Source organism: Triticum dicoccoides, chromosome 2A, assembly GCF_002162155.2.
Source record: "Triticum dicoccoides isolate Atlit2015 ecotype Zavitan chromosome 2A, WEW_v2.0, whole genome shotgun sequence".
NCBI classification, from domain to species: Eukaryota; Viridiplantae; Streptophyta; class Magnoliopsida; order Poales; family Poaceae; genus Triticum; species Triticum dicoccoides.
Window position 1 is genome coordinate 204,506,787 of NC_041382.1, and position 10,142 is coordinate 204,516,928.

The 10,142-nt window shown below is 43.7% G+C and overlaps 2 protein-coding genes across 2 annotated transcripts in view; both read right to left on the bottom strand.

Moving 5' to 3' along the window:
• Positions 1–1,486: 1,486 nt before the first annotated feature.
• On the bottom strand, positions 1,487–6,841 carry LOC119354215 (organelle RRM domain-containing protein 2, mitochondrial-like). The gene is made up of 4 exons (XM_037620920.1): positions 6,607–6,841; positions 2,254–2,322; positions 2,071–2,177; positions 1,487–1,850 (listed from the first exon to the last, which is right to left on the bottom strand). The coding sequence occupies exons 1-4, from the start codon at positions 6,743–6,745 to the stop codon at positions 1,743–1,745; spliced, it is 423 nt and encodes a 140-aa protein (XP_037476817.1). The 5' UTR covers positions 6,746–6,841; the 3' UTR covers positions 1,487–1,742.
• A 2,143-nt stretch (positions 6,842–8,984) lies between these two features.
• The window catches only part of LOC119354216 (probable V-type proton ATPase subunit H), a 6,945-nt gene continuing 5,787 nt past the window's right edge, over positions 8,985–10,142 (bottom strand). Inside the window, exon 12 of the mRNA XM_037620921.1 lies at positions 8,985–9,541. Within this exon, the coding sequence (XP_037476818.1) occupies positions 9,293–9,541 (249 nt within the window). The 3' untranslated portion in view covers positions 8,985–9,292. The remainder of the gene's footprint in view (positions 9,542–10,142) is intronic.

The window sequence follows — 10,142 nt, forward strand, 5'->3', positions numbered from 1 at the left end:
GTCCTCTTGAGGCTGAACTATCAGCGTGCATGGAGTGAGTTACCCTGGCTCTCGAGTGGAGCATGGCGCCTCTCGTCCTGGAGATGGACTGTGCTGCTGCAGTAAGCATGATTAAGGAAACATCATTGGACAGATCCCCCAATGCGTCTCTTGTTGGAGAGATTAAGAGGAAGCTAGCTGTAGGGAGGGAGCATGCGATCAGGTTGATTCCTAGAGAGCAAAACGGTACCAGTCATGCCCTTTCGCAAATGGGATGCTCGATTCCACGTACGGCCGTCTGGCTGCGTTCGGCACCTGACGAGATCGTTGGTTTATGTAAGCAAGACTGTGGCGAATCCACTTGAGTAATGAAATGATCCTTTCGCAAAAAAAAAATGTCCTCATTTGTGCTTAATTTTGGGAGGATCCAATCTAGTAATTGTAGTTCTGAACCTTTATTTTTCTGCATGTTTATAGATTGGGCACATTGTTGCGAGGCATTCAGTGGAGCGGAACCTTTACAGGAGGAGCTGGTTTCCGTCCTGCCTTAGGCAGTACTTGCTACTCCCTCCGTCCAAAAATACTTGTCATTGAAATTGATGTATCTAGATGTATTTTAGTTCTAGATACATCCATTTCCATCCATTTTGATGACAAGTATTTCCGGACGGAGGGAGTACAAAGGTATATATATGGAATTCAATTCCTCGCATTCCATGGTCATCTCGCATTATGTGATGCATTCACAAATTTACTGTCTCTTGTACTATATGCAAGCAACATATATGTCTAGAGGCCTTTCTAATGATGTTCATATAGGCAGGAGCTAGAGGCAGATCACACTGGAATCCTACTGCTAGGCGCTGCTGGTTACGATCCACGCGTAGCCCCGACAACCATTGAAACAATCAAGGAAAAGCTAGGATCAAGGAAAGCATGCGCCATTCATCCTTCCACTGAGGCAAGATTGCAGCTCTTGTCGCAACACAAGGTCATGGAGGAGGCACTCGAACTTTATAGAGAGGTCAAAGCCAACTACTCGCTTTGCTTGACGCTCAGATCCATGGCGGCCAGTCCTGGGTATGGTAGATTTTTGCTTGGGGAGTGAACCACTTTGTGTACTATTTCTCCCATCTTGTCTTGCTGGATCTTGAGGCTCCACAAGGTTTTCATGCTTTTGTGCTGGATACTCATTCTTTACTGCTGACTTGAAACAATATTTATATATATAAAGTTACTAGTTTTGTTTCCCCCTGAATAGCTGATAGTTAGATGTATGTCATTTACATTCTGGGTGAATTTTTATTAACACCAATCTATTATTTTTTTCAGTATTAGTATAGATAAACATCATGCATACCTTCATATACCATATATCATCAGTTTTATCGTTGGCAATTCACTGTTGCAATGCAACTGACCCATCCTAATGGTATGGTACACCAATGCAGGCAGCACAAGACTGCATAGACACGAACACACGCAGGGCCTGTCTGCAAGTACACACTGATCGTATCCGTAACGAAGTTTTAAATTATAGCTAGTGGCGTATGTTACAGTTACACACACGTACACAAAGTAGCATTAGCCAGCAGGCAACAGCCAAGCACACAAGTGAAACTATAATTAAGTCCATAACCGTACTGGGAATAGTTCGAGCGACCAACACTAGATTTTATCCCTTCCCCAACAATTTTATTGGAAATCTACTTCCAATTGGTAGCATAAATTTAGAACAAGCCATTTCTGATCGAGAGAACTAACTAGCTAGGGTATTGGTAGCCAGATGACTGTGTCCCAGCTGATTGTGGCGGCTGCTGGGCTTCTCTCTGCTTGGCGTACTCCGCAAATATCACCCAACCATCGAGGAACTACACCAAAAAAGGGGCTAGCGTCACAAGAGTAGATTAAAAGTTGCTAAGTTACAGTATAGACAATGTTTAGTGTCACCTAGACCAAGATAAGCAAGAAACATCAGCTAATAACTGATATACTGTTTCCGAGTTACCATTATTCGAACAAGAGCAAGTGTTTCCTACCACACCATGAGCCATCCAGGTAGTGCATTATCTGATCAATATAACGACTCACCTTTCCATCCATGCCTTTTATGCCCTCACCAGCTTCTTCTACGGTTGCATATCTCACAAAGCCAAACCCTCTAGAGTATCCAGATATTCTATCAGTGATGACTCTTGCTGCAAATACAGTGACAAATGGATTTAGTAGTAGTAGTACAGAGAGGAATTAATTACAGAGCTGAGAACCACTTACCGTCAGTAACCTGGCCAAATTTCGAGAAGGCTTCCCTCAGTCCGTCAGATGTCGTGCGCTTATTCAAACCTGCATAGGTACAAGAACAAATTTAAAAACAAACACAAGTGAAACTCCAGAGGGAATTTGTGTATCGTTGTCATTACCATTTTCTTCTATAAACAAAATGAATTATTGGCATTCAAACCACATGAACTACTGGCATCCCAAAAGTTGGGACTAGAGAAAATCAAAGAACCCTTAAGAAAATATACCAAGTTTTGCTTTTCCACAGCAAAAATTCAGTAGTTATTCTGTACGCATGAAAGGAAACTGTAGTGAAGAGAACCAAACACAGTGCAAAACTTCAGCTAAGCTTACAGTTTTAAAAGATCTTATCCTTAGTTATATCAATAAGACAGTGAATATGTTTGAGATAATATATGTTTCTTTCTGGTTTTGCTTTGTTATAGAAAGAGTAATAGTTGAAAGGGGCAACCAGAAGACCAAGTAGTTCATCAGTTAGAGGCTTTTGACCATAATATTTCCCATATATCCCCAAAAGAGCATTTCCGAACACTCGAACAGCATTGAAAAAGGACAACCATGCCTTTTGGACAGTACCAAGTCTCATCAGTTAAACTATTAATTGCATGCTTAGTTCCTGTTAAAATAGTATGCCTGGACCAAATACATATAATTCGTGTTCTGCCTTATATTAACTACTCAAAAAAGGGCATGCTTGGTTAAGTAACCCCAGGTAAAATGTGGCTGCTACAAAAACTGTGGCAAACAAAATGACCACAAGTGTGGCAAAGTTTGGCAACTAAAGTTTGAGGCTATTTCGGGTATTACGGGTGGAGCCCCGTTACCCCTGTTCTCATGTGGCAATGTACCACATGCCTAAGGAATTGTGGTGCGACTCAGAAGTGCATGGCTACACCTTGCTGCCAAAGCTTTTCCTGCTAAAAACTTGCCTCCTCTCTTTGTGTTCAACATGCTGCCACACCTCAGTTCTGGGCGGCATTGGAGGAACTGGGTAGCCATCCTTCTTGCCAGTTCAAAGCTCCCGCATCCTCCTCAATGGTTTCCTGGGAGTAACACTGGTCGGGTTCTGCAGAAAGGGGACCCATCTGTACCCTGTGCTTTTACCTGGCTATGGAAGTCCTAAGTGCCTTCTTCCAGACAGGCGACAGCTGGACCATCCAACATGTTCCAATCTTTTGGGTCATATGGGCATCCGTCATCAGGCGTTGGTGTATGCTGATGATGTGGTGGTTTTCTTCACGCCCATAGAGTCAGACCTTGATGCGGTGAATGCATTGCTGGAGCAAGTGCACCATCACACGCAGTAGACCTTGATGCTGCTGCTTTCGGACTCGGAACTAATCTGAGCAAGGGCGCCATGAAATCCATAGAGTGCTCCGAGGAGAATACCCAGCTAGCCCTCCAGCCTTTGTCAATTACGAAGTGGCGAAAGCAGGACCTCTAGGCTCCAGGAACTCAATAAATAAAGTACTCCCTCTGTAAAAAAATATATGATCTAAACGCTCTTATATTTCTTTACAGAGGGAGTACTAGCTAAGCTCCGAACCTGGAAGACAAGCATGGTGACCAGGGGCAGCCAGTTGTGCCCATCACGACAATGCTTCTCCACTCTCTTAGTGTATCACATGATGTGGTTTCCATTGCCAGTCTGGCAGCTTAAGGCAATTGAGAACTGCCATTGTGCCCCCCTCTGGAAGGGCACCAAAGTGGCTGGCAGGCTGTCTTGTCACTTGGAGTGCTGTCTCCTGTCTGTGTACCCTGAGTATGGAGGTCTTAGAGTCTTAAACTTCTTGGTTACACACTCAATGTTAGGTGGATGTGGCTGCACCACACCAGCGCCACGCGCACCTAGGCCGGTCTCACTATGCAGCACAAGGTCCAGCAGATATTCCACGCGACAGCAGAGTTTGTGTTTGGGGACAGCCAGATCACGCTATTCTGGATTGATAGAGAATCAGTCAAATCCATCATCGGGCCCTTTGATCCACGACTGTCGAGATTCAAGAATCAAGGAAGGTCGGTCAGGCAATGGATGGGTTAGACTGGGTCCACAATATCACTGGCGTGCTCACGGTCACTGACCTAGCCCAGTTTAGTCACTCCCTGTGGAGCAGTGGTTCTGGCACCACCCTCATTGCTTGCCAAGAGAGTGTGGTCCTTTGGCGTCAGTCCTCAGATTTGCAATACTTGGCGCAATCAGCTCATAAAGTGTTCTTCCTTGGTCATACCACCTTCCCTTGCCAATCTCTAAAAGGCCGTGCACCCCTGAAGTGTCGATGTTTCCTTTGGCTAGCATTGCAGGAGCGACATGGCCTTCCTAGCCATGAAACTGCCCCATGTGCTCCAAGAGACGAAGTCAGCAGAGCACCTTTTCATCTGCTGCCCGGGGTAGAGGCAGCAGCTAACGGATCTTATCCTTAATGTGCAGGCCATGCCATGTAATCCCCTTGACAGCTAAGGTTGTCTATGCATAGAAGTACTCTGAAGCACAAGACGAGTCTTCTGGCTGTGGTATACAACATCAAGGTGGAATTCAACTTTCGGTTGTGTAAACCATCATGAGGAGTAGCTAGTGAGTGCATGCTGCCTTCCTGTGATGTAAAAGTTGCCTCATCTGCAGTCTAGTATTGACCTTGACCTTTAGCACTGTCTGCCAAACTCTTGTGCCTATTATGCTTTACTTCTTAATGCAAAAATATGCAAGCGCATGTTTGCACATTATCTAAAAGACTAAAACCATACTTTCATGGGCTAACTGTCTGTTTTACTTGCAGAATTAACCAAAAACAAAATTTGAATTTTTATTCCAGACAGCACATTACATGAACAGGAACGCAAAGCATGCAAAATAAGATGGAAAATATTCAATCCAACAGTAAATCAAGAAATGCACGGGTAAACATCCAATATATCTCAAAATTCAACCAAGGGCAGTGGAAGTGAAAGTTATGACTTGAAGCTTGAATGCTGAAGAACATTGAACGTACAGTTTCATGAAAGGAACCAATGACCTAACTGTGAGGGCCCTCAGAGCTACCATGACACAACAATAGCAGTCTACAGCACACACGAACGAGAAATTGATGCTCGTGGGAAGGTTTGGTGGTGTTTCGCTTAAGGGATGAGCAGTAAGATATTGTGCCACTGGTTCCACACCGCCATTTCCAAGGAATGGGAGTGCAGAGAGGTGCAACTCCAGGAGAGCAGGAGGGTTCGTGGCCATTGGAGTGGTGGAGCCAGTCAGGGTCACTCATGCTGGTTGGGTATTTGCGATATGGCTAAGGCTAGAAAGGAGAATGCCTGTTTGATCTTCACTAAAATAGATCATTTAACTCTGACAATGTATATTAATTGGGTGTGTCTAGGGCACATCTAGATGTGCTTTAGTTATTGCACATCTAAGTGAGTGAATCAAGCATAAAGAGAAAAAGAAAAAAGAGAAAGAAAATATTCACACGAATCTCAATGTAAGATCAATGACATATGACTTAGATGTGCAATACTTATGGCACATCTAGATGTGCTTTAGCAAAACTGATATTTAATTCATGCCTACGGGTATTTATACAGGAGAACATGCGACGATGAGATGAACTAAGAGAGAGTACATGAGAACATGCCCCTAGCTGTGCACTAGACTCGGCAAATCTGATACCTGATCCAGCCAATCTGCTACAATTTATAATGTTGACTACCGTGTCTATGTCCTTCAGGCTTGGGACCTTGATAAGTGTCACACGTGTGGCACGAACACAGCAACACCGAACGTTTTTTATGGCAAGTTTAATGACGCGAGGATGGCAACTTTTGTTGTCAAGCATGGCAACTTTCTTTTCAGATGACAAGTTTCAGTTTTTTTTAGTTTGTTTTTTTTTCTTTTCGGATGGCAACTTTAGTTGTAAAAATGTCAGGGCCGGAGTGCTTCGTGCTAGACGTGTGGCGCTTATCATTTGGGTAACCTTGTAGTGTGTTATCTGTCTGCTATATCCTTCATGTATGTTCTCTGTTGTACGGTGATGTTTCCATACATGATAGATTTTATTATCTCGTGGTAAAACATAAGATGGAGTTTCCTGCAATATAATTTAGTTTACCCGAAGTCTCTAAATCTAAACATTAGCAAAAGGGAAAGTTGTGGCTACATCGACACGGTAGCAAAAATACAGTGACATTAACCCAGCAGGTAATAATAGCTTCCCACGCATCGTACCACAGGTAGCTAACTTTGGCACGAGCCTCGAATCCAGAACACAGGAAGAAACAATACAGGGGATTTTTACAGCAGAAAAATAAGGGAGAGTGAAGAGACGCGGGAAGAGGAGTTGCCTGAGACGAAGAGGTTGTTGCAGGGCTCCGCCGCGGGGCGAGCCGTGGGGGGAGGCGGGGGAGCGAAGGCGGAGACGGAGAACATCCGCCGGAACCCGGCCCGTGCTGCACCGGCGCGAGCTGCTGCGACCGCCGCCATGTATGATGTCTCGATGAGACGGTGGCGAAAGCGGCGCTGCGAAGGGGCGGAGGCGAATGGAGGCTTCGCGTGCTTGCGGCGGAAGGGTTTCCGCTTGTGCCGATTGCCGAAGAGTGTAGGCCAATCTGGGTGGACCGAATTGGGCGGAATCCTGGCCCAGCAAAGCCATGTTCTTCGCCGACTGCTGCCCCTGGGCCGTTCCAGCGCGGGGCGGCCCAATAACATTAGATCTTTTCTCAAAACAATTTGTTACAGACAATATTTGAATTTATTTTTAGGAATTTCGATTGCAATGTAAAAGCACACAACACACCATTACACATAATTTTTTTGTGAGGAAACCATTACACATAACATCAATGATACACCAAAGCATCGAACCTAAAGTTAGATCCCTAATGGGCTGAGTGTATCACCCTCCTCCTAACCATCTAACCAAGAAAATCTACCACATGACATATGTGGTAAGCAATCCAAACAATTAAAAAAACAAAAAAATCTAACCGATGTTTGGTTCCCATATTTAAAAAAAAAAGTGGTGTATTGTATTATTTGGGCAACATAGAGTCGGTACATTCATTGTCGACCAGACGCAACATTCTGGCCAAAAATGAGTCGATCAAAACACCACTACTCACACCACTCCTACCATAACTAGCAAGAGCATGTTCTCGCAAAAAAACTAGCAAGAACATGGACAACCCTATTGTCATTTCTTGACATTGCAAAGAAAATGGGTTATTAAGCCATAAAGGCCTAAGTGGCGCGGCGAAGCGCGCCCCACATTTCTAGTTTGGGACTTTGGGTTATGGTTCAAACATAGCTCATGTGGTCTCTATGTCTAATGGCATCAAGTCTAGGTGTAGAGAGAATTCTTGATGGATAATCTATGTGTTTTAGAGTTGAGTTTGTATGTCTTGGTTTGCATCTTACTAAAGCTTGTACAGTCCACTTTTTTTATATGAAACTATTTTGATCTTTCTGATTGGTCGTATAAAATAATCGCATTTTAACGAGGACTGCCCAGGTTAATTTCCAAGGGTAACATCTTCAAGTTCATATTCGAGATCTCTACTTACAACTATAGCAAAAACGACGTCCTTGTTTGGAGTTCCCAAGCTTTTCAACATGATGTCACACCGAGGTATAATGCATGTGACATAGCCTCTCAGAGCATCTCCAACAGATCTAAATTTAATCCAAGAACTAAAAATTGAAAATTTAAATATATGTTTCTTCCAAAAACAACTCCAACAACATATCCTATGTGCATGGGGACTAAAAAATTTGGGTGGATTCCCAACTTTCATTACAAAGGATCCATATTTTGGTCCAAACAACCACTCTACCAAAATGACCAGAAGTAACATTGGAACAGCAACCGCGCCCGAACCCTCCTCCTCTCCTCCTCCCAAAAAGCTGCTCCTTGTAAAAAAAATAGCACTAGAAAAATCTGTTCGGCAGGCAGCTCCACTCCCGATTCACTAGGACGGATAGAAACGAGCGAGTCAGGTGTGCCCACTCGAACAGTTTTCAGTTGGCGGTGGCACTTCTTTTGTAAATCTTACCAACTCCATGATTTCCCGATTTGAGATCCTGCAAATTGCCGCTACATAGAAGTGCACAGCAGCCTGCCCCGCTCCGGATTTGCAACTATGGGGAGTTCGAGCGTTCGGCACCACTCCGCCGGCTATGGGAGCAGAGTTGAGGAGTGTAGAGAGTCCGAACACGCTTAGTCTCGATGCAGTGGCAAGGATGTTTAATATGACGGTAGTAGTGTTTAATTTATGTATGTTTATATTTGCAACTGATCATAGTGCTTAGTTGTGCAATGAACTATGTGTGATCTCCATGTTTCATTGCTTTTTAAAAAGATGGGTACCCAGTTTTAGGCATGTTGTACACATGCCTACACGCACGGCACTATTTGGACGATTTACGATGACTCGATGAGTCAGCTGAGCCTTTCATCAGGTCTGAGTCCTTTGGAAGGACTCGTCGTAAGAGAGGAGAAATCTGTCTACCCAAATCTTCCTGTCTCCTCTAGCCAAAATTCAGGCCTGCTATTGAAGATGCTGTTATGATAATTTGTTGATGTATAAGAAATGTAAGTGAGAGTCAGAGTAAGAAGTGGCAAATCCTCTATGCTGAAAATTGGAGTAGGTCTCGTTCTTGCATTGCATGATCACGAAATCACTTCTCATGAAGGATAACAACAGGGAAATCAGAAGAAAGCCCGAAGACAAGCTGCGAATCAGTCCCCATAAAAAATGTATACATTTACATAAATCGTGTTTACTTTCTTTCCTCGGACAGCACTATTCAGAGGAGAGAAATACTGCCCATGGACATTTTATTACATCGAGCAAGCCATAGCTGAGATTATTTATTATACATCAGTCCATTAATTAAATCAAATAACAGCAAGATATACTGGACAAGAAATTTCAGAGGTCTTACATTCTCAATCGCTGTTTCGCCATTCTGAAAAAATGGCATGGGGTTCGGTGGATCTAACACTTCATATAAATACAAAACTTCTTGGTCTTACACCTGCAGGAAGCTAGCATACTTGGCGCCGAGGAAGAGCCTCTGCACACAGAGCAGGGAGTTCTTCCTAACTTCGGCATTGTCGTGGTTCATGAGTTTCATGACTCGGTCCTTCGCCTTGAGGTCTGCCACCACTAAGCGGCCAGAAGGGTGGTACTGAAGGAACTGTGAGAGGTCATAGCAGGCAACCGCAAGAGCAGTGGTGTCGGTTGATGTGTCAATGACTGTCATAAGGACACGTAGGATCTGCAACATTGAAGGTGTCACTCCACAAAAAGGTACAGAAAAATAACATTTCACTTTGAATAATATATTAGGCAAATCTTGATCGCCTGATCGGCACCAACTCAAACATCGAAAATAGTCATATTGGATGTCATTAACAAAACTGTGTATGCAATATGCATGCCCAACAAAAAGTTTTTTGACCCTGGAACCGTTGAACAATCGTTCTACGGTATTTTGCCTAACATAAATTTAATAGGATACTAGAACAAGATGGGTGCAACCAGGTGTGAAGACACGACCTAGAGTGTTTCACGCACTAGTATCTTAACATGCTGCACTGGAACTGATAAAAGCAGTCCAAGAGACTCAGGCCGCGGCATTAAGGTGGATTATGATATGTTCCAGGTTTTTCAGCGGGCCTCCTTTTTCATTTGGCTAACCAACTGTTTGCTGCTTTTGAGACTATTTTCCACAACAGATAAATTCAGCACTGCACAGTTGAGCAACTGCAAAATTAGCCTCAGTGTAGGAGAACCGGACCAAATTTAAAATAGGCCACTTTGGATTATACGAACATTTTCCGGGCACAAAAAAGGATTATACAAGCAAACAGCTCCTG